A 25000-nucleotide genomic window follows, 5' to 3' on the forward strand; every position below is an offset into this window, starting at 1 on the left:
GAAGGACAGCGACAGAGACGATCAGAGAAATAAATCTGCTCCAAAATGTATTAATCCTTTTAGGAAAAATCAGAATTATTCGACTGCCTTACAGTACTTACTGTTTCAGTGCGTATTAGATGCGCTGTAAATTGTCAACATCAAATTGAACCAACCGATGCTCTTATATAGGAACACATTAACACAGGCGCAGTATACAAACGACAAGCACATGATCTTACAAGTTGAAAATTTGAGACAAAAAAGAGTTACCAACATTACCGCCGGGTCAGTGGGCGAGCCCTCTTCCAATGAGCCAACCCGGTGTCACGAACTGAAAACTCTGCCTGAACAATCCCTCTCAATGCGGTCAATCCGCATGCGCTAACATGGGGAGATTAATCAGGTCGTGAATAACCTAACCCTAACCCTAACCCTTACCCTAACCCTAACCCTAATCCTAAACTTAATCCTAACCCTAACCCTAACCCTAACCAATGGTTCGTTTGGTCAAAGGGTCGCATTTGCGCATGCGCATTGACCGCAATGAGAGGGATTGTTCAGCAGAGTTTTCAATTCGTGACACCGGCACACAGTTCTCAAGGGTGAAAATAGAATGTTGAACATCAAACATGCATTACACGCGAGATGTCGAGCAAGTGTCGATTCGTCGGTTTCCGAGTTGCTCCGTTCGTATTTTAAGTTCTATAGATCTCACTGTTCGAGGTAAAGTAAGTTGATAACTGACCCTATACTCTCGTTTACTTCGTATAAGTTTGGAAAGTAATTTCAAGTAGTGGTAATTTCAAGTATGACCGACATTATGTTGTACGTTTGCTCCTAAATGCGTTGCCCAATAGTCTCCTGTCCGCCCAGCCGACCTTCCCCTTGACCCTGCTTGTGACCTCGATGTTTGATGCCCCCGCAAGGGGCACGGTACTCTTTAAGCACCCAAAACCTCAAAGAGAGACAACTGGCGGAAACCTTCCTATTGTAGTCTCATGTCCGCCCAGCCGACCTTCCCCTTGACCCTGCTTGTGACCTCGATGTTTGATGCCCCCGCAAGGGGCACGGTACTCTGTAAGCACACAAAACCTCAAAGAGATAACTGGCGGAAACCTACCTATTGCCGAAAGCCACTGACGTCATTGCATGAAACGATATTCCTTCCCAGAATTCCCCACGGATTTTGAGCTTTGGAAGATTTAGTTCGGGACGACGACGCTCTATTGCCGGTTTATTGTATAAAGGGAAGCAAGCGGTTAAAAACGGGCGTCGACAGAGCTAATGAAGGGAAAAACCAACTTGCAGATAATATACCTGTGTAAAAACCTAATACAACATTCCCAAATACGTGTATGAAGTGATGTTAATGATTTTTTTAATGTTTTTATTGTGTCAAAGTTGTGACAATGAGTGATTATAAAAAGAAAAAAAAGACAGAAATGTACCCAAATATAGTAAGTTAAAATGGTTTAGTGTGTAAGTGCGTGTTGTTGGGTTTTGTTTGTGTATGACAGTTGCATTGTGTGCATTCATGTGTTTGACAGCCGGCGAGAGATAGAAAAGACAGAGAGAGCAAAAAATACATGCTGGTGGTTTTTTTCGTGTTTCTGTATAACCCACCAAACTTTGACATGGAGTGCAGGATTTTTTTCCGTGCGCACTTGGTCTTGTGTGTAGGGGCGTGGACGTAGCTCAGTTGGTAGCGCGCTGGCTTTGTAGCCAATTGGTCGCTATCAGCGTGGGTTCGATCCCCACGTTCGGCGAGAGATTTATTTCTCGGAGTCAACTTTGTGCAGACTCTCTTCGGTGTCCAAACACCCCCGTGTGCACACATGCGCACGAAAAAGATCCCACGTTCACAGCGAAAGTCTCAGGGCTTCATCTCTCGTGGATTATCATGATCGTATTTCGATACTGACTTTGACGAGACAAACCCAATGCTGGTGTGTCGAAGAAGACAGCCACAGCGGGCTTGTTCGAATCAAAGTATCTTCAGCGTATTACCAATACCTGTCCCAATATAGACCAGTTGGTCTAAGGGGACGTTAAACCCTAATAGTCAGTCAGTCACACGAAGGGGGATAATTAAGGTACTAGCAGGTCTGCACATACCTTGACCTGGGAGATCGGAAAAATATCCACTCTTCACCCTCCGGGCGGCCGGGATTTGAACTCACGACCTTCCGATTAGGAGGCCGATGTCGTATCCACTACGCCACTGCGCCCGTCTGAAGCCTTACAAATCCTTGAGAATGTCTTATGAAAAGTTACGATTGCTTGCGAATTTCTACCGACCATTTCGAATGCATACGAATCCATATACGATTTTTTTGCGAATTTATTACGAATGTTGCGAGTGGCCTTGCGAGTGTTGCGAGTGCTTGCAAACGCCAGTGAGTGAATGAATCGGACGATTACGGTTTTGTGACAGGGACGTGCGTCTTAACAACACTTTTGACGTCAGAATAATTTGCACTAAACAATTTAGAATCCCCGAATGTGCTCGCGAAACCTTTATTCATCAATTATGGGTTTGTACACTACTAAGATTGTACATTTTTAAAACATATCTCTCAGATGTTTTCAATTGCGGTTTACGCCTAGGTTATCGCGTATTATTATTATTATTATGATCATTTTTATGCGCCTAATCTAGATATAGCCCTAGGCGCTTACATATTAATTTCTGCCGTTTGAAATGGAATTTTTTACAGACAGACAGACAAACAGACATTTTTTACACACAATATATGTCTTGATTTGACAACATAAAATGCACGACGGGCTTGAAACTGGAGTATCTGAAACTGATAAGGCGACACATTTGTGCTGGCTGCTGTGACCAATCTCAAAAATGCTCTCTTTTCCGAACAAATTCTCACGCAAAAATTAAAATGTCGAAAAACAAATAAAACAAATTACACAACAATGTTAATCAAATGGCTTTTTAAACTAAGAGCCCGTTTTAATGCGAACATTTTTAAAACATTTGAAATGCAACTTTCTCGCACCCAACGAATCAAATCTTAGTAAATCCACATTTGGTTTGTACTGTTGGCTTGGAGGAATCATCCAGTATGTTCAGTGCCAATTTATCCTGACGACAAATTGACAGAATGTTTTAATATTGCTTCAAAAGGTGTATGTCTGTGTTTGCTTATTGGTTAATAAGCAATTACCAGAAATGGTAACTGCTGCTTGTATTTGTTGGCTGTACACGCAGTCCAGCTTAATGAAAAGCAGCGTGAAGTTAATAACGACGTTCATTATATCTCGCCCAAAGTGGATCAGCAAAACCTCTATTAATGCATTGTTTTAAGTGTATTGAGAACGTCAAGTAGAACTGTCAGCTTGAAAGGTTAATCGTGATGGCTTTGTGCAACGCACCCAACGTGTCCTGAGTTCATTGTAGTAGGAACTAACTGACACATGTGTCAAGCGCAAAGAGCATGATTGTAAAGTTATGATGTTGTGCTATATAAATGCTCATTTATTATTATTAGTAGTAGTAGTAGTAGTAGTATTAGTATTATTAACAAAGGACCATATTTTATTGACCAAGAGCTGTCATCCTTCCGTAAACAAGTGTTATAGTTCGAGTTCTATATCTCAACCGCTCTCTCTCTCTCTCTCTCTCTCTCTCTCTCTCTCTCTCTCTCTCTCTCTCTCTCTCTCTCTCTCTCTATCTCTCTCTCTCTCTATCTCTCTCTCTCTCTCTCTTTCTGTCTCTCTCTTTCTGTCTCTCTCTCTCTGTCTCTCTCTTCAGTCTCTCTCTCTCTCTCTCTTTCTCTCTCTCTCTGTATCTCTGTCTCTCTCTGTATCTCTCTGTCTCTCTCTGTATATCTCTCTCTCTCTCTGTGTCTCTCTCTGTATCTCTCTCTCTGTCCCTCTCTTTCTCTCTGTGTCTCTCCCTCTTTGACACTGTTTATTTTTGCTATAATTAATGGTAAACTCTCTTATTTTAACTTTTAACATTTCCCAATCCAGTTGACAATCCAATTCTTCGCTACAAAATCCTTCAATCAAAATATTCATTTCATTAACATAATCAATATCTTCCAACATCAAATTATTAAACTTCCAATAACCTTTGCCTCGTACAATCTCACTTACTTTCAATCGAACCAGGCACCCTCTATGGTCTGAAACAGGAACACTGACCATGCCACAATCAAAGTTCAAATCAAAAATACCGGAGCTAACCAAAATGTAATCAAGTCGTCTGGCAATAAACGGAGTCTTTCTTGACCAGGTAAATTCCTTTGTATCCGGGTTGAAAAACCTCCAGACATCATACAAATCACATGTGTTAACCACATCATTAAATTTGGCAACGTTATCCCCCGAATGATTCTCGCCAGCTATAACATCCATTTCATTATTCAACACGCAGTTAAAATCACCACATACTATAGTCTCATCGCATTCAAAACTTTTAATTTTTTCCGTCAACTCATCAACAAATTTCACTTTTTCTTTTGTTTCGTTGGGTGCATACACATTTACAATTGCAACTGATTTATTTTTTATTCTAATACATGTCGCTAAGATTCTCTTTGACGAGAACAACACAGAGACATCTTCACTAACATTCTTTCCAAACAAAATCATTTAACCGGTGTAACACGAAATTTTTTACTCCACGAAAAATGTACTCCGGAGTAAATATTTCGTACGAAATTCTTACTCCGAGTACACTTTTCGTACGAGAAAAGAACTCCCCAATGCACGAAAAAATTACTCCCTCCACGAAATTTTTACTCCCAATTTTTTTTACTTCCAGTAAAAATCTCGTACGCAAAAATGGGATGCGGGCGAAGGGATAATGCCAATAAGTGATCTCGCGCACACGAATGTCGCGCTACCCTCCTTCCACCCCTTCCACCACCAAGACTAACAGGGGACAAGGGAGTACAAATTTCGTACACCTGGCATGGGAAGTTAAATTGCTCGTGTTGGGGTGAAGTAATTTATTCGTTATTTATTCGTCAGGGGAGTAACATTTTTGTACGAAATGTTTACTCGGAACTCACCTGTCTTGGGGAGTAATTTTCTCGTGCAATGGGGGAGTGCTTTTTTCGTAAAGGGAGTAACTTTTTCGTACGAAATGTTTACTCCGGAGTAAAAATCTCGTGGGAGTAATTTTCTCGTGTTACACCGGCGCTGTGCGATGTCCTTTCATGGAACACGAAACCATTCTTCCATTCTTTCATCCACTCGTCAGACACACTCCCCGTTATATAAGTCTCCTGTAAACATATTACATCATATTTCTTTTGTTTAAGAGAAGTAAACACCGATTTTCTTTTCATCTTTGATCTGATCCCTCTAACATTTAGAGAGAAAACGTTCAATGAAGACGCGGCCATAAGAAAAGTCCGTGGGCAATAACGGGGAACTAGGAACTAACTGTAAGAAAGGACCATAGTTATTGACCTCATGCTGTTATCCTTCCGATATAAAGTGTTCGAGTTCGAGTTCTATATCTCAACCTCTCTCTGTGTCTCTCTCTCTGTCTGTCTGTCTCTCTCTCCCTCTCTCGGTCTCTCTGTCTCCCTCTCTCTCTCTCTCTCTCTCTCTCTCTCTCTCTCTCTCTCTCTCTCTCTCTCTCTCTCTCTCTCTCGTTCTCTGTGTGCCAAATGCATGATAATAACAACTGGACAAAAACGCCAGAACATAATCTGAACGTTTCCCGATTTAATTGTCAATGATGAAATTGTTTCAACAGTCAACCATCATAAAGTTTTGGGACTGACCATCGATAACAACCTGTCATGGTCACACCACATCGAACAACTTTCTAAAGGCATGTCCAAGAAAGTATATCTCTTACCTAGAATCAAGCACTTCCTGAATTTGGAAGCCAGGAAGTTATTCTTTAATGCCAAATAGGTATAATTCCGACTGTATCCGGCTTTTAAGAACAAAGAGGACATTATAGATTGAGCGGCTGTTTTGGCTGAGTAACCGTTCTTTGGGGTGATTTTGTCTCGTTTGTGTTTGTTTGCGGGTTTATTATTATCTGCACTGGGAAAGTTCGCTTGGACATTCAAGTAGAAATAATTTTATGCAGTATTACATCCATCCTACTGACTGATGTCAAACAGGCTGTGTTTTATGCGATAACAATTCCGTGTAGCATTTTCGATTTCGTAGGTTTGGTCAGGAAATAAATTCAGTGTATACTAACCTTTATACATTCTGTGTGATTTGTAGCCCACTGATGGTTCTTTCTTTCTCTACCCCCCTCTCTCTCTCAGCTTTTCTTTTTCCCCCTCCCTCCCACTCTTACAATGATACAAGCACGTGTGCATGTGTGTTCGTGTTAAGTGTGTGTGCGTGTGTGTGTGTGTGTGTGTGTGTGTGTGTGTGTGTGTGTGTGTGTGTGTGTGTGTGTGTTTGTGTGTGTGTGTGCGTGTGTGCGTGTGTGTGTGTGTGTGTGTGTGTGTGTGTGTGTGTGTACGTGTGTGTGTGTGTGTGTTTATGTGCGTGTGTGTATATATATATATATATATGTGTGTGTGTGTGTGTGTGTCTGTCTGTCTGTCTGTCTGTGTGTGTGTGTCTGTGTGTGCGCGTGAGTGCATGTGAGTAAGCATGCATCCGTGTTTGCGTACTTTCGCGCGCGCGTGTGTGTGTGTGTGTCCGTGCATCCGTACGTGTGCGTGCCTGTGTGTCCACGTGCCTGAGTAACTTAAAGTGTAAAAGCCCTCGCATTTGTGTTCACGTTCATAAGCGCAGCGTGTCACTTGAAACGTTTCAATCCACGCCGACACGAACACGCTGTCTGTCGCAGCGTCATCGATATTTCAAAAATCGAAACACGCGTGTCCGGCTGTCACTGAACTTAACTCCAGCAACGACAACAGATTGTGCTCGGGTTGAGATATCAGATACAATACAACCTGTCTAAAACGACGACCTAACACTCTAAACAAAAGTGTTCTACTTTTGAACACATTTTTGTACCACGTGTTGAACACTGTGTGACATAGCACATAGTTCTACTGGCAAAAGTAGCACACAAAGTGTCAACTAGTAAACATCATGTGTTCTTCATGCGTATCTCTGTTGCTAGCTGAACTATGTACTATTTCACAAAGTGTTCAAAACTTGGCACAGAAATGTGTTCAAAAGTTAAACACTTCCATAAAGAGTGAAGTGCCCGACTAAACGTGGCCATGATAGAAATGTGTTTGCTATTGAAAGGCACATTGTATAGCAACATTTAATATAGGTCGTCGGTGATCCTTTCCTGTGTCCGTTGTGAGATGGGGGTCGTTATCGTTATTGAGATGTGGTCACCAGGACAGGTTGCACTGTACTTTGATTCAAAGTGTGAACTGCATACATTCTCCCCCCCCCCCCCCTGCCTTTATTGTAAAGGATGTAAATAATGAAAGCAGAGACGAGTAAGAACGCAGGCGGACTATTGACGTCATTTTTTTTAACGAAAGATGGACAGGTCAGAACACACCTCAGCAAGAGCAAGACAGTGTATAACTTTACGTTTGTGTTATTGGTGCATGAGAACTAACTAACTAAGTTATGAGGTAACTAAATAACTAACCACTAACTCACTAACTCTCTCCCTCATCACTTTCAGAGCAGTAGATTAGAGTAGTACCTCTCAGGACGAAGGATGGTTTAATAAAGTTCGTTTTTATCCTTCTGCCACATTTTAACCCTCTTAAAATAAACTTTGATTTGATTTGATTTGATTCACTCACTCACTCACTCATTTACTCACCAGACAACTTCTAACCACCCAACTTACCAACCAGCCAAATTAACTCAAAAATACCTGCCTGTGTAAACAGCTGAGAGCTGATTAAAGGCAGGATGTCACTCATAATAGCAAAAGTCGTGTGTGTCTGTGTACTAAAGGCACACAAAACGACAAACTAAGAGAAACTATAGGTTCAGGCTTAGCTACAGCATGTTGAATGTTACGGTCAAATTCAATCAATGTTCAACACAAGCAGCAACATCTTCATCAACATTATCCTCGCGACAGCCGGCCGGAAACTTGAACATTGATCACACTTTGTCATGCGCGCTCCTGCTCTTACAACGTCACAATTCAAAATGGCGACAATCACGCGGTTACGACTTTCGAGACTTCTGAAACTTACTTTACTTCTTCTCTCCATATCTTCAACTTTCATCACAGCGCAAAACTCTCGTGAGATAAACGTCGATGATAAGCTAAACGCGGACACAGTTTTCGAAAACAGAAACGAGAATCTGGTTGCGGAACCCAACGAAACCGGTTTCGATGCAAATCGCGAAGATGGCAGAGAAGACACCGGAGAAGCCAAGTCAGAGGCAGAGAGAGAAGAACTAGCGGGGGCAGTGGATGCTGAACTTCCAGAGGAGATTGTGGGGGATGAGGTGCTGGTTGGGGAGGGGGAGAGTGAGGGGGGACAGAAAGGGAAGAACTACGCAAGGGTCTTGGACATTGATCAGAATGTCGTGAGGAACAAAACATACGAAGGGGATCACCACCATCCTTTTCATCAACCCAACATCGTTGAAGACAGTAAGTATATTCAGTGTTTCATTGGACGACTTATTTCATTCATTTTCACGGTTTGTTGGCTTCTGAAGTTCTGGGATTGTTCTTAATTTTGTATATATTTACAGGCTGCATATATTTATTTATTTACTTATTTTGAGATTGTTTGTTTGTCCGTTCCCGGGTCTTTTTTACGCTCTACACACACACACACACACACACACACACACACACACACACACACACACACACACACACACACACACACACAGAGGGGTGAGAGAGAGGGAGGGAGAGAGAGAGGGAATCGAGACGAGGGTCGTGGTGTATGTGTGTGTGTGTGTGTGTGTGTGTGTGTGTGTGTGTGTGTGTGTGTGTGTGTGTGTGTGTGTGTGTGTGTGTGTGTAGAGCGATTCAGAGTAAACTACTGCACCGATCTTTATGAAATTGTTCATGAGAGTTCCTGGGTATGATATCCCCAGACATATTTTTCATTTTTTCGATAAATGTCTTTGATGACGTCATATCCGGCATTTTGTAAAAGTTGAGGCGGTACTGTCACACCCTCATTTTTCAATCAAATTGATCGAAATTTTGGCCAAGCAATCTTCGACGAAGGCCGGACTTTGGGATTGCATTTCAGCTTGGAGGCTTAACAATTAATTAATGACTTTGGTCATTAAAAATCTGAAAATTGTAATTAAAATTATTTTTTTTATAAAACGATCCAAAATTACGTTTATCGTATTTTTCATCATTTTCTGATTCCAAAAACATATAAATATGTTATATTTGGATTAAAAACAAGCTCTGAAAATTAAAAATATAAAAATTATGATTAAAATTAAATTTCCGAAATCGATTTAAAAACAATTCCATCTTATTCCTTGTCCGTTCCTGATTCCAAAAACATATAGATATGATATGTTTGGATTAAAAACACGTTCAGAGAGTTAAAAAGAATAGAGATATGGAAAAGCGTGCTATCCTCCTCAGCGCAACCGCTACCGCGCTTTTCTGGATTGTTAATTTCACTGCCTTTGCCACGAGCGGTGGACAGACGATGCTACGAGTGTACGGTCTTACGGAAAAAATGCAATGCGTTCAGTTTCATTCTGTGAGTTCGACTGAGCTTGACTAAATGTTGTATTTTCGCCTTACGCGACTTGTTTTCTCTCGTTCTCTCTTCCAACGTTCCCTTTCTCCTATGTCTTCCGATGCGTCTCTCTCTCCCCCCCCCCCCCCCCACACCCACACCCCCCCCCCCCCCCCCCCCCCCCCCCCCCCCCCCCCCCCCCCCCCCCCCCCCCCCCCCCCCCCCCCCCCCCCCCCCCCCCCTCTCACACACCTCCTTCGCTGTCTTTCCTTTTTTCTGTCTCCCTTTTTCTCTCCTTCCCTCTCTGTCTCCCTCTCTCTCTCTCCCTCCTTCTGTCTCCCTCTCTCTCTCCCCTCCTTCTCTCTCCCTCTCTCTCTCCCTCCTTCTGTCTCCCTCTCTCTCTCTCTCCTTCTGTCTCTCCCTATCCTGTTTCCCTCTCTTACCCTCCCTCTCTCTCTTTTTCTCTTTCTCTCTCCCCTTATGTCTCTCTCTCCCTCTCTCCATTTTTCCCCGATCATTCTCTCTCTTTATCTTTCTCGTTCCTCTCCCTTTTTTTCCCTTTGTTACTCCCCCCCCCCCCCCCCCCCCCCCTCCGCCCCACTCTCTCTCTCCCTCTATCTCTCTTTTCATTGTCATTCTCTCTCTGCCTCCTCCCTCCATCTTCCGATCTATGTTCCCCTCTCCTCCTACTCTGTAACTAATCAGGCCGTTAGCACTAAACAAGTCTGAAACTCTTGTTCTACGCCCCCCCCCCACCCCCACCTCCACCTTACTATCTTTAGCTCCATCTCCTCTGTACTGCAGACTGTCAGCTACTCTCCATACCTTTACCCCACTCCTCCCCTCCCTCTCTCTCTCTCTCTCTCCCTCCCTCTCTCTCCCTCCCTCTCCCTCCCTCTCTCTCTCTCTCTCTCGTTCTCTCGCTCTCTCTCTCTCCCTCTCTCCCCCTTTCTCTCTTTCTCTCTTTCTCTCTCTCGCTCTCTCTCTCTCTCTCTCTCTCTCTCTCTCTCTCTCTCTCTCTCTCTCTCTCTCTCTCTCTCTCTCTCTCTCTCTCTCTCTCTCCTTTTCCACAATGAGGTCTACAGCCACGCAATAAGTACCACTATTGCCGTCCATTTGGACAAATTCCAAAGATCCAGACAATCACGCACACGGACTGTGTTAACATCTCTCAAACGTCTCGCCAACATCTCTGTCTTCGTCCTAAGTTATTAGATCGCCCACTAAACGGTAGTCATTATGGCGTCTGATAAGAGTAAAATGACGTCTCTCGCGTGTTGTTGCCAGTTAGTCACCCTGATACAACAAGGTCTGAGACTCTAAGACTTCCTAAATGGCTTGGTAAAATAAAAGGCCGTATATATAACCGTACTGAAGCCCATTCTTGAAAAACACGAGGGTAGGTTGGAGTTGCAACCCATGAACGCAGAAGAAGATTACCTTGGTCACTGAAGCAATGAAAACAAATCAAAACCATGGTTACAATAGTGCTGTACGTTATCAATCCCTCCGCCTCCCTCCGGTCAGCTATAATTGTCAACTCTTCGAGAGTCAAACAGGGATTCCTTTTATTTGAACAATCCAGCATCTTTCATGTACGGAGAGTTCAATGTTCTGTTCAATGTAGCTGTCAGTATGTAGCAAAACTAAGACAATATCAAAACACTCAAATATTTTTTGTGTGTTATACTTCTGATCGTGGAGTCCTGTTTTAATTTCTGTTTGAGCTGTCTGTGTAGCACCAAAACAATCCACAACCTTAAATATCATTAATCTTTCAACTTCTGGCCGTATACACACAGGCTTTAAGAATGTTCTATTTGGATTGTCTGTATGTAACAAAACTAAACCATCAAATATCTTTAATCTTCAAACTTCTGAGCGCACAGACATGCTTTGATAATGTTTCTATTTGGATTGTCTGTATGTAACAAAACGAAACCATCAAATATCTTTAATCTTCAAACTTTTGACCGTGCATTCATGTTTTATTTTCCGTTTCAGCTGCATGTAGCAAAGCTGAGCACAAACAGCAGCTTCATTGATTACTTGTACAGTAGCTGTGAGTTTGTTATGTACTATTGACCCTTGGCGGCAGATGGCTGAACTCAACAACTTTCAGGCGCGCTTGGATTTGCCTTCTCGGTTTTGAAGCTTGTAAATGTTCGATAATAGTAAGAAGGGAAGAGAGGTCGAAAGTAAGATTACAATTTGGCCAAGGCAATGCCCACTAGAAAGAATATGGATCTCAGGTTGTAATGAAAATGGGTTTTATATCGTCGTTTTGTAGAACGTCTTGTTGTTGCTGTTATTGTTGTCGTCGTCATCGTCGTCGTCGTCGTTGTTATTGTTGTTGTTGTTGTTGTTGTTGTTGTTGTTGTTGTTGTTGTTGTTGTTGTTGTTGTTGTTGATGTTGGTTGTGGTGTTGTTATTAATCCAAAACGTAAATCTTAATATTGAGCCATAATTGTACCAAGGACTATCAGAACCGTTATTTCACCCTTTCGGAAATAGTCGATACATATATATATACACCAATACACATGTATAATCAATTTTGTAAAATAAGAAAAACAACTGATTGGCTGATAATGACCTCCCGCCCCCTCCACCCCTCCACCCACCCCTCTCTTCCTCAGTATACTACACCTACCGACGGTTCAGGAAAATGAAACTGGTCCGTCACGGAAAGTTCTGGATGGGTACAAACGACCCAAGATCAGAGACCGGAGAGTATCCGCTGAGAGAGGTACCCGTGCGTAGCTTCTATCTGGACATCTACCCGATTATCAACGCTTTCTACTGGTAAGTGACATTTAATCAGATAACTGATTGAAACAGATTGTTCTAAGAATAAATGGGCATGTTAATGTTGGCGAAAAGGTTACCCCAGCCTCAAAAGTATCATTTATATTTTAGGGAGAGATAATTATTGTTACATCTCACTGCGGACTTCATGGCAGCCACCGACCTGAAGATTTAACGGCCATGATATTGAACGCAGAATAATAATAAGAAGTTACATTTCATTTCCTAACTCGTGTGTCCTATCTCTTAATGACAGCTAAACGACATCGACTAAACGAACCAAGACTCTTTCTTCTTGGCCTACTCTTTCAAAGGTCGAGAAGACGTCGTACCTGAAATAATGGCGTCACGTAAAAAATACATTCCGTCACTTCCTCTGCAAGTCTCCCAAGAACTGACAACGACTTTCGAGAAGGAAGTGTGTCTGGGTTACATTGTCATAATTATCAGCATCTAAAAAGTACCTGTAAGGTCACCGCCAGACTCGACTGTGCATGTATCGGTATCGTATATAATTAACTCTTAATTCGAATATCTTACTTGTTATTTCTGACATTCTATCCTCAAACAGGGCGTTCCGGGCCAAGAAGAAATTCGTGCGAAGCGAAGCGGAGGTGAAGGGGTGGAGCTGGGTGACGGAGAACGTGGTCAGCCCACAGACCCGAGACATCTACAGTACGGAGGGGCCCAAGGGATGGCTGGCCGTTAAGAAAGCCAGGTGGGATACGGTGAGTATTGAGGTAGGAAGAGGGTGAGAGAGGGAGGGAGGGAGGGGGCGGGGGGTGACGGAGGGTGTAGTGTGTCCACAGACCAGGGAACTCTCTAGCACGGAGGGACCCAAGGGATGGCTGGCCGTTACAAAAGCCAGGTGGGACACGGTGAGTATTTAGGGAGGGGGCGGGGGCTGGTAGAGGGGGGAGGGGTTGACGGAGGGTGTAGTGTGTCCACAGACCAGGGAACTCTCTAGCACGGAGGGACCCAAGGGATGGCTGGCCGTTACAAAAGCCAGGTGGGACACGGTGAGTATTGAGGGAGGGGGCGGGGGCTGGTAGAGGGGGGAGGGGTTGACGGAGGGTGTAGTGTGTCCACAAACCAGAGAACTCTCCAGCACGGAGGAACCCAAGGGATGGCTGGCCGTTAAAAAAGCCAGGTGGGACACGGTGAGTATTTAGGGAGGGGGCGGGGGCTGGTAGAGAGGGGAGGGAGAGGGGAGTTGGGTGACGGAGGGTGTTGTCAGCCCACAGACCAGAGACACCTACAGCACGGAGGGACCCAAGAGATGGCTGGCCGTAAAGAAAGCTAGGGGTTTGGGGGATTACGGAGGGTGTGTTCAGTTCACAGACCAAAGAACTTTACAGAATTGGAGCAGCAGCTCGTCCCTGATTTATATTACTAATGGCGAAGGTGAGTCGCATAAGCGTTTGTGTTTCTGATTAGGAAATGGATTTATAAAAAGCCAACGTTAAACTTACAACAGCAAGCAGTTTGTTTGTGTGTTTGCTTAACGCCCAGCCGACCACCCATATCAGGGCGGTGCTGCTTTGACATTTAACGTGCGCCACACACAAGACAGAAGTCGCAGCACAGGCTTCATGTCTCACCCAGTCACATTATTCTGACACCGGACCAACCAGTACAGCAAGCAGTGAGGATGTTGAGGTTCGGTACGTGTCCAAGTGGAGGGATGGTTTAATGCCACGCAAAAGCTCGGCCAACTCTCGGATTGTCACGGGAAGAATTGTGCCTTTAAGCTGAGGACTTTTGTGCCTTTAGGCTGAGGACTTTTGTGCCTTTAAGCTGAGGACTTTTCTTCCCACATTCACAGAGTTCGCACCTCGTTATCGCTTGCAGTGTGACTTGTAGTTATTCAACATTTTCTGTTCCACAAAAATCTATGAATGCAATTCGTTTGAACATCCCCAGGCCATGTGAATACATGTATACGCGACGTTCAGCAACGTCAGAGGTGGATTACTTATACTTTTCACTAAGGCCAAACAAAAATGTATGTTGGTTTAGGGTAGAAAGAGAAATGATCAAATAATAGGGCCGTTGAAAATCTGTCTTGCCATAATCCCCCCCAAAATAGGGTCGGTGGGTCGGCTTTTTCTTAATCTTTATTTTTTATTTTTAGTCTCGGCATGGTTCACAAAATGTGCCAGAGGTTGTTTAGAAAAAAAAGATGAAATAAAAAGTGTTAGGGTCGGCGGAAAAAAATAGGGACAGTCGGGTTACCCTAAACCAACATATATTTTGGTTTGGCCTAACGATAAGATGAGATGAGATGAGATGAGATGAGATAGATTAAATGTGACCCTCCACCACGGAATGAGTCGCATGTCACCTTTGCATGATTTTCATATTTTTACATTTTCCTAAAGAGTTTGTTATGCTCTATCCAGTGGTGAAAACCGTTTTAGAAAAGAGCAAAAACTGTTTGAGTTATAAGCCTGTGACTAAGGTGACCCTCACACTGTTACCAGACTTATATTAAGCCTAGCGCAGAACCGCGCGAGGTGACATGCGACTCATTTCGTGGTGGAGGGTCACAAATATGATAAGAAACGATAAGATAAGATAAGATAACATAACATAACATAACATACGATAACATAAGATATTGTTTTTTATTAACGAGGGTAAGTAATTGCTGCTTTATAATAATCAGCAAGAGAACTGGAAAAAGGCTCGAAGAGGAGAACCTTTTATTGGCTTGTAGCTAGGTGATATCGAGGCACCACAGTGTCAGTACATTTTGCCCACACTATACACGGAAGAGTTCCACTTTTTAACTCTTTTTTGTTTAAACACAGCAACACATAGCACATACGTCGACCAGCAAAAGTTGTACACATGGTAAACACTCGTGTCCAACTGAACAAACCTTGTGTTCACAAATGGAATAATTCGGTTTGGAGTGTATAGCTTACAGACGAGCGTGATTACAGGTAAATAGAATGACTTAGCGCGACCAATGGTCAGGGGACGTTACTGATCTACGCAGAAAGTACGTGCTTCGCATTTCTTGTTCTCTTCACGACTGCCACATGCTGATTGGCTCGCTTGTGCGGGATGGCAAGAGCAAGGTCGGTCAGTCTTTTGTTTATCTAACATGGGCATGGTTCTCAGTCTTATTTATTCGTCTGATGGGAAGAACTAACGATCGTTATTAGGTTGCACATTGAGTGGGACTGGGTTTGGAATCCCAATAAGTTGCCTCAGTGCTGGTGTTCTGATTAGTTCATTGTGCCTGTTAGTGTATATATTTGTCATGCGCGTTTTTCGCCAATAATTCTTTAAACATTGTGTTTGTCTGGCATGTTTATGCGAGTTTCCTTGTTCCATGGAGGGTTTTTTCTCAATTGGTGTTCGTGTTTTCATTTATCAAACGACAAGGGTGGACCTTAGAGAAAGAGGGAACAAGAAATACCGTACCTTATTGGAACTGTTGGTGCGATACTGCTTTTCTTCTTCTTATATGTTCTTGTTCTTGTTCTTGTTCTTTTTCTTCTTGTTATTCATGTTCTTGTTCTTGTTCTTGTTCTTGTCCTTCTTCTTCTTCTTCTTCTTCTTCTTCTTCTTCTTCTTCTTCTTCTTCTTCTTCTTCTTCTTCTTTATTGCGTCTTGTTCTTGTACTTGTTCTTGTTCTTGTTCTTCTTGCTCTTCTTCATCTTCTTGTTGTGATGCTGATACTGCTAAAGCTGCTTACTTTTGCTTCCGCTCCTTCCGTTTGTCCTTTATAACAATGACAATTTGTATTCAGAATTGGTTCGAGTTACGCAATATGTGAGGTTCATACAACACACTATTTCCTGCATTCGAAACATTGATTTCGATTGAGGTTGACAAATATCTTCACATGATTACCTCCAACATTCTGAACGTATCAAAGGCAATGAAGACACAAGTATTGCCAAACATCTTGCAGTGTCTTTCCCTAACCGAAAACGGGAGTCTTCTTCAAAAATACAAGATCCCCCATCTTTCTCGGCGCACACAGAATCTTTGGGAGGAGTTTCTTGTTTGCCGTTAACACACGGTCACTGATTGCAAAGGCTCAAGTCGAAATTGCTGATGATAGTTTGCCCATTTCATGAAGATTCTCTGGAGAGTTTGAGAAACAGAACTTGAAAGTTAATAGGTCACGTGATGGCATTGAGGACAAGATGCAGAATTAGGTCAAGGGCATACTCTTGCAGACGCACGCGTACTTTTGGACTTATGTTTTGACGTGTTTTGTTTTCTCGTTTACTTTTTTGTTGTTGATTCGTTTGTATTGCTATTCACCGTTATCCAGTGAGAATTCTATAATAGTCTATATAGAGTCTTTCCCAAGTGTGATTTTGAGAGTTTATTTGGGGGTTGACAAGATTTAGAATGACGATGACAACAACAACAAAAACAACAACAGATAAGAAATGACAAATTCGTGCTGCTACCTGGGAGGATTGTGTTGTCTTTCTCTGTCTCATTTTGCTGTTCGTGTCGGTATCTGGTAAACACATTCACATTGTTATATCTTGTTCTCGTTCTTTTAACCTGCAGTTTCTTGTTGCAAATCATGAATGTAAATAATGTTAATGAAGCCTTTCTGTCACCATCTTCTTCCCATCTTATTACATTCATGAACATGTTTCACGTGCTAACAGCCCGAAGGACCGGACAGCAGCCTGGAGGGCCGATGGACAAACCCCGCGGTGCACCTCAGTTGGTACGACGCCAAGAAGTTCTGTGAGTTCCACGGCAAGCGGCTGCCCACAGAGCAGGAATGGGAGTATGCTGCACGTGCTGGTCTCGTTGGTGAGTGACCTCGTTTTGATATCACCCGTGTGTGTGTGTGTGTTTGGGGGGAGTAGGATTGGGGTGGTGGGTGGGGGATGTGGGATGAGTGACTGTGGGAGGGGGATGAGTTTGTGTATGTGAGCGTGTGTGTGTGCGTGTGTGTGTGTGTGTGTGTGTGTGTGTGCGTGTGTGTATGTGTGTGTGTGTGCGTGTGTGTATGTGTGTGTGTGTATGTGTGTGTGTGTGTGTGCGTGTGTGCGTGCGTGCATGTGTGTGTGCGCGTGTGAGTGGGTGTGTGCGTGTGTGCGTGTGTGTGTGCGTGTGCGTGTGTGCGCGTGTGTGTGTGTGTGTGTGTGTGTGTGTGTGTGTGTGTGTGTGCGTGCGTGTGCGTGTGCGTTGTTGTGTGCGTGTGTATGTGTGTATGTGCGTGTGTATGTGTGTGTGTGTGCGTGTGTGTGTGTGTGTGTGTGTGTGTGTTAGAGGCAGTGATGTATTAGTCTGTATGTCTCTGTGTGCGTCTGTCTTTCGCTTGACTGTCTGCTTGTCTTCTATTATGTATGTGACTTCCATTATCAGATTCTCTCTCACTGTCTCTGTATCTGTCTGTCTGTCTGTGTGTCTGTCTCTTTGAGCTTTGTCTTACTCTTGTTGTCTCTCTTTCTCTTTGATGAAGCATATAATTATATCAGGGAATGCACCTATACTCATTGCCTCACATTTCAAACTCATTCATTCAAGAAAACTAAACAAATTAATTAACCCAACCCCAAGAATCGACCTGTACAAGTCAAGTCTCTCATGTTCAGGCGCCCTTATGTGTAACGCGATTCCTGATATATCACGACGATGACGACGACGACGCCGACGGTAAGGATGAAATCAAGAACACTGGTGGCGGACTCGACGGGCTGTGTGTCTGCAAGATGCTTAATTTTGGAATAACACACGATTGCAATGATAAAAAGTGCTACAACGATGAATTTCACACCGAAGGTAACGATAATCATTATTTTTCCTCTTTTCTTTTTCGTCAGCTGATGAATACCCATGGGGAGACAGATGGGAACGGAGACGAGCAAACACGTGGCAGGTACATACAACTGGTTGTTACTTTCTACGTGTCAATCAATCAATCAATATGAGGCTTATATCGCGCGTATTCCGTGGGTACAGTTCTAAACGCAGGGATTTTTTTAATTCTTTTTTTATTATTTTTTTTATGCAATTTATATCGCGCACATATTCAAGGCGCAGGGATTTATTTATGCCGTGTGAGATGGAATTTGTTTTACACAATACATCACGCATTCACATCGGCCAGCAGATCGCAGCCATTTCGGCGCATATCCTACTTTTCACGGCCTATTATTCCAAGTCACACGGGTATTTTGGTGGACATTTTTATCTATGCCCATACAATTTTGCCAGGAAAGACCCTTTTGTCAATCGTGGGATCTTTAACGTGCACACCCCAATGTAGTATACACGAAGGGACCTCGGTTTTTCGTCTCATCCGAAAGACTAGCACTTGAACCCACCACCTAGGTTAGGAAAGGGGGGAGAAAATTGCTAACGCCCTGACCCAGGGTCGAACTCGCAACCTCTCGCTTCCGAGCGCAAGTGCGTTACCACTCGGCCACCCAGTCCTGTGCATTGCCAGATTTTCTGCTGGGGGGGGGGGGGTGGGTGGGCGGAGAGTGGCAATCTATACTCTTTCTTAACAAAAGAATTAAAAAAAAGAATTTGTGCGCTTTGGAAGAATGTGTTTACTTTTGTGTTTTAAATTGTTTTTGCCGGGTGGTTTTTCCTCTCTTTTCCAGAATTCTTGTCTCGTTATTTCCTTCTTTTTGTTGTTCGACTAATGACGTCACATCCCATCTTTCGTATTGGCTTTTTTTTTCAAATCAGTCTTTCTCTGTTTGTGCTGCAGATATATGCCAAGTTTCTTTTCTTTACCAAACGTGTTTGTCTGCATTTCGGTTACAGCTTCTGTTTGCTAGCCTGACATGTGTTGCTTGGCCTGTTTGCCAGTTTTTCCGTTCAGTCGTACTCCCATCAGCTAGCACTCTGTCATTGTGTCTGTCTTCTTTGTCTTCTGAGTTCAACTTGCCATGTCGCACAGTAGTCGACCATTCTGCCTATCTATCTTCTGTTGGAATGTTTCCCATTCCATGCATATTTGTGACCCTCCACCACGAAATGAGTCGCATGTCACCTTTGCATGATTTTCATATTTTTACATTTTCCAAAAGAGTGTTTTATGCTCTATCCAGTGGTGAAAACCGTTTTAGAAAAGAGCGAACACTTTTCGAGTTATAAGCCTGTGACTAAGGTGACCCTCACACTGTTACCACAGTTCCCCCGGACTTATATCTAGCCTAGCGCAGAACCGCGCGAGGTGACATGCGACTCATGCCGTGGTGGAGGGTCACATTTGTAAATGTAATGCTGTGTTCTTCACAGAATCATTCGACGGTTGGCATAATAAAGAAGTCTTTTATGAGAAAGCTGCATTAGTCTAATGTTGCATTATATCCGCAACTGAACATAAACGGATGCATCTCCTTGCTGCGTTAGAGTGATTCTGATTACACATCAATATAGAACTTTTATTTCGAAAAAATGCGTTGGTGTACCAAAGTGTATACCAGGATAGCCATTTCAACGACATTGCCTCGTAGGAAGAAACATGACAAAATGATAGGACCGTTGAAAATATGTCTTACGATAATCCAAAATTAATTTCATCAGAGGCGTCAGTTCAATGGTTTTGTTGGAAATGCAATATAAATTTTAAAGAGTTAAGTTTGTTTTGTGGGCAAGTGAATTAATGAAGTGAAAATTTGGTTCTGGGATACAAGACAAATCGCCTCCTGATAACCTTTAGCTAATCGTAACCGGAGAATCAGAATCCTCTCCTCAAACACATCAGTTAAATGATGTGTGAAATTCTAAATGTGTATTTTAGGGAGTTTGTTTTGGCGACGCGGAAATTGGTGAAGTGGCAATATGAGTCAAGGGATTAGAAGACATGTTTGTGTCAAAAGCTTTTCGATAATCGTAACAGGAGCATCATTATCATTTTAACAGACGCATCAGTTAAATGGTGTGTTGAAACCGCAGTGCATATTTAAGGGGTTTGAGTTGTTAACTAGCTATAGGGCATGGGTTAATTAAGTGATACTTTGGCCAAGGGATCACTGAACGTGTTTCTCGCAATATCCCTTTGTGAATCGTAACCAGAGCATCACCATGCTTTCAACACACGCATCAGTTTAATGACGTGTGACATTCACAAAGCGTATTTTAAAGGCACTGCCCTTCCTGCGTACACAATTGGACTCAACCCCCCGCGGATTAGGGGGAAGAATTTACCCGATGCTCCCCAGCATGTCGTAAGAGGCGACTAACGGATTCTGTTTCTCTTTTTACCCTTGTTAAGTGTTTCTTGTATAGAATATAGTCAATTTTTGTGAAGATTTTAGTCAAGATTTGGTGTAGAAATATTAAGTCCTTTGTACTGGAAACTTGCATTCTCCCAGTAAGGTAATACATTATATTGTACTACGTTGCAAGCCCCTGGAGCAAATGTTTGATTAGTACTTTTGTGAACAAGAAACAATTGACAAGTGGCTCTATCCCATCTCCCCCCTTTCCCCGTCGCGATATAACCTTCGTGGTTAAAAACGACGTTAAACACCAAATAAAGAAAGAAAGAATTGGACTCATCATCTCAGATCTGGCCAGATAATGGGATAAGATTATTCTACCTGAACACACACCGATGATTAACAGCTTGTGTGCTCTCTGTGCAGCCTAAACCTGTTGATTGTTTTGTGAAATAATGTGTCAATTGAAACTAGTTTTAAAAAACACTTTGCACGGGAAGCTGGCAGGATGTTGAATTTTGGTAAACATACAAGTGGAAGAATGTTCTTATTCAGTGTCGAAGCCTGGTCAGGTCTGAGATGGTAAGCCAAAAATGAGTCTTCATGCAAGGAATGTTCCTTTATGAAGTTTGTTTTGTCGACAGGGAAAATGGCCCGAAGATAATTCGGAAGCTGATGGCTATAAATCCACCAATCCGGTCGATGCCTTTAGACCTCAGAACTATATCGGTGAGTCATTATCATTAAGCGGATTAAAATAATGTGTTAGGGTGGGCAGGAGAGATAAAGAGCTAGGGAGAGAGAGAGAGAGAGAGAGAGAGAGAGAGAGAGACAGAGACAGAGACAGAGAGACAGAGAGACAGAGAGAGAGAGACAGAGAGACAGAGAGAGACAAATAGAGAGAGAGGAGAGAGACAGAGAGAGAGAGACAGACAGATAGAGGGAGAGAGACAGACAGACAGAGAGAGGGAGAGAGACAGAGAGAGAGAGACAGACAGAGAGAGACAGACAGACAGAGAGAGGGAGAGAGACAGAGAGAGAGAGACAGAGAGAGACAGAGAGAGAGAGACAGAGAGAGAGACAGAGAGAGAGAGACAGAGAGAGAGAGAGAGACAGAGAGAGACAGAGAGAGACAGAGAGAGATAGACAGAGAGAGATAGACAGAGAGAGAGACAGAGAGAGACAGACAGAGAGAGAGACAGACAGAGAGAGGGATAGAGACAGAGAGAGAGACAGACAGAGAGAGAGGGAGAGAGACAGACAGAGAGAGACAGACAGACATACAGAGAGAGACAGACAGAGAGAGGGAGAGAGACAGAGAGAGACAGAGAGAGACACAGAGAGAGACAGACAGAGAGAGAGAGACAGACACAGAGAGACAGAGAGAGACAGAGAGAGACAGAGAGACAGAGAGAGAGACAGAGAGAGAGACAGAGAGAGAGAGAGACAGAGAGAGAGAGAGAGACACAGAGAGAGACAGAGAGAGAGAGACAGAGAGACAGAGAAGGTAGACACAGGGAGAGAGACAGACAGAGAGACAAAGAAACAGAGACAGAGAGAAAGACAGAGACAGAGAACAAGAACAAGAACAAATCTGTAATTGTCTATGGCCACAGCCTCTTACAATAGTGGTTAAAATAACAGCAATATCTGCACAGTTATAAATTATAGTCACGCATAAAATTCAACAAATACATTAAGACCCTGATGACATGTCACTGAACCTGATTTATAAGGGTTCGTCTCTTCTGTAACATGAAGAACACAAATCTGCTGAAGCTGTTCATCACATTATCCTCATTACTGCCACAGAAATACACAAGTTGTTGTTGCAGCGTCTCAGAGACAGAGAGAGAGACAGAGAGAGAGAATGTGGTGCGGAGGGTGGGTGGGGGTGGGGGAATGTGTATACGACAGACTATCCAACCACTACAATAACAAAAATATGACCCATATTTGCGACCAGGTATTTTTTAGGTGTCATATGGCTATTTATTTTTATAAGGACCATTTTACATTTTGCAGCGCACTTGGTCTTGTTTGTTTGAGATTGTGTTTGTTCATTGATGAATTGATTGATGTATTGACTGATGATATCCGCAACAGAGAAAAGTACTGATATAACGAGTATAATACATCAAACCAGAGACATACATACATCAAACTTACGCACAACACCAAAACACCAGTGTTCTGTGATAAAGCAAGGAATCCATACATGTTTACATACACTGCTATTAACCCAAAACAGGCAGACTGCAAACGTTCCAAATCAAAAATCAAAACACGAGAAATTGTAAATTCTTGGAACGTTTAATTCAGGACGCGAACGTGTTTTGTCTCGAAGTAAACATTCCCAAAATGTAACTTTTCTTGTTTTTGATTACACTGCTAATAATTTCCTCCAGGATTCTACGATCTGATTGGCAACGTGTGGGAATGGACACACAGCCGTTACTACGAGCGACTCATCAGTCGTGACCTCCAAGGTCAGATGCACGTGCTGAAGGGAGGATCTTTTGTGGACTCTGTAGATGGCGATGTCAACCTCCCTGTTCGCAATGGCCAGAGGTACGTGTGGTAGATTAAATGGGGGGTGGGGGGGGGTGTAACGGCCCGGGAGTGTGACTCGTCAGCTGAAATCTGAAGGGTGGGGGGGGGGGGGGGGGGTGGGGGTGTGTGGGGTGTCTTTCGTTGACTCTGTAGATGGTGATATCAACCTCCCAGTTCGCAATGGCCAGAGGTACGTAGATATTTTGTTACGTGGAAGAATTGGGAAAAGGGGGTGGGGGGTGTTGGCTGCGACTCGTCAAGTAAAATGTGCAGGGCTAGATGCACGTCCTTTACGCCTGATATCAATTGGGCAAAGTCGACTGCGCGCTGCCTACTTCGCGAAGCTCGCTGAACAAAGCTGTTGCACTATAGTTTGGGCAAAAAGACTTCGCAAAGTCATTTTCAGGCTTGATTAAGAAAAACTGATTCAGTGTGTGTCTGAAAGTCTTCTTGCCTCAACCCCTCAACCCCTCAACCAGCCGCTCATTTGCTTGATTGCTGGTTCACTCACCCGTGCACTCATTCATTTACTCGCTCTCTTACCTTCCCACTCGAGGTCGTGGGTTCGAACCCCGGCCGGGTCATACCTAAGACTTTAAAATTGGCAATCTAGTGGCTGCTCCGCCTGGCGTCTGGCATTATGGGGTTAGTGCTAGGACTGGTTGGTCCGGTGTCAGAATAATGTGACTGGGTGAGACATGAAGCCTGTGCTGCGACTTCTGTCTTGTGTGTGGCGCACGTTATATGTCAAAGCTGCACCGCCCTGATATGGCCCTTCGTGGTCGACTGGGCGTTAAGCAAACAAACAAACAAACAAACAAACCTTCCCACTTATTCCAATGCACCTTCCCACCCGTTCTTTGACTCATAAACTCGCTCACTCTCGTAACCACCAATAACTTACTCACCCACTTTAAGGGCATGCTCATTCTTGTCAAGAACAGATACATGGTTTAACACTATTCCTCCACTTGGTCACATACCAAACATGAGTAGCACAGTGGGAATTGTTGGATGAATTGATTGTGTTACTGCAGCGGGTGTTTTAGTTTTGCTTTGTTATTTGAAGAAATTAATTCATCTACAAAATTTAATGTCCACTTTGCACAAAGAGCAACCAGCCTGTTGATTTGGTGTATGTGACCAAGTGGAAGGATCGTGTAACACCCCTGGCCAGATCTGCGGGATTGAGCCACACAGTTGTCATGAGAAGGTGTGTTCCTTTTAACTGCGATGCACACATTGTAATCATGTTACTTCTGGTATTTGTTTCTCCAGAATGGGCCAGCCTCCAGATTACACAGCCTCTAACGTCGGTTTCCGATGCGCGCGCAGCGCACCGGAAGTAGATCCATCGTTCCAGATAAGAAAAGTTCCACCCAAAACCGACAAGGGGACGAAAGACCAAAGACCAAGGATCTACCGCAAACCCAAACCCAAAGACGAACTGTAGTCGAATTAAACTTTGTTAGTTTTTGACAGATCTTTTAAACATTTGAATCTGTTCATGGTGAACTTTGAAATTGTTGTAAGAATGCTGCTTAAAGGAATGCCTAAAAAAAGCGGATCATCATCTCAGATCCGTCTAGGTTATACATGGGATAAGGCTAGCTATCCCTGTATTTAGATATGCACCAATAATCAACATCCGGACTGCTTCTCATGAAGATTTAGATTTGTCTTTTACTTATTGACACCAGGGTTATTTAGGAAATTAATGTATCACATAACTCCCTCCCTGCACAGTACGCGGGCACTGAGGTAGGCAGTTAAGTTTGGGTACTCGTCCAAGTGGAGGTTTAATCATCCTAAGTGAAAGTCAAGACTGATCTGGGATGGTAACCGGAATCATTTACAGGAGAACAACGG

The 25000-nt window shown here is 43.3% G+C and overlaps 1 protein-coding gene across 1 annotated transcript in view; it reads left to right on the forward strand.

Annotated features, from left to right (window-relative positions):
• The first annotated feature begins 8028 nt into the window (after nt 1-8028).
• Nucleotides 8029-25000, forward strand: part of LOC138978884 (inactive C-alpha-formylglycine-generating enzyme 2-like) — a 17916-nt gene continuing 944 nt past the window's right edge. The window contains exons 1-8 of the mRNA XM_070351691.1: nt 8029-8527; nt 12239-12404; nt 12979-13135; nt 17057-17207; nt 18224-18279; nt 21223-21307; nt 22987-23149; nt 24410-25000. The exon at nt 24410-25000 is cut by the window's right edge and continues 944 nt beyond it. Coding sequence (XP_070207792.1) covers nt 8038-8527; nt 12239-12404; nt 12979-13135; nt 17057-17207; nt 18224-18279; nt 21223-21307; nt 22987-23149; nt 24410-24584 — 1443 coding nt within the window. The 5' untranslated portion in view covers nt 8029-8037 and the 3' untranslated portion in view covers nt 24585-25000. The remainder of the gene's footprint in view (nt 8528-12238; nt 12405-12978; nt 13136-17056; nt 17208-18223; nt 18280-21222; nt 21308-22986; nt 23150-24409) is intronic.

The sequence above is a fragment of the Littorina saxatilis genome, linkage group LG10 (assembly GCF_037325665.1).
Source record: "Littorina saxatilis isolate snail1 linkage group LG10, US_GU_Lsax_2.0, whole genome shotgun sequence".
Taxonomy (NCBI): domain Eukaryota; kingdom Metazoa; phylum Mollusca; class Gastropoda; order Littorinimorpha; family Littorinidae; genus Littorina; species Littorina saxatilis.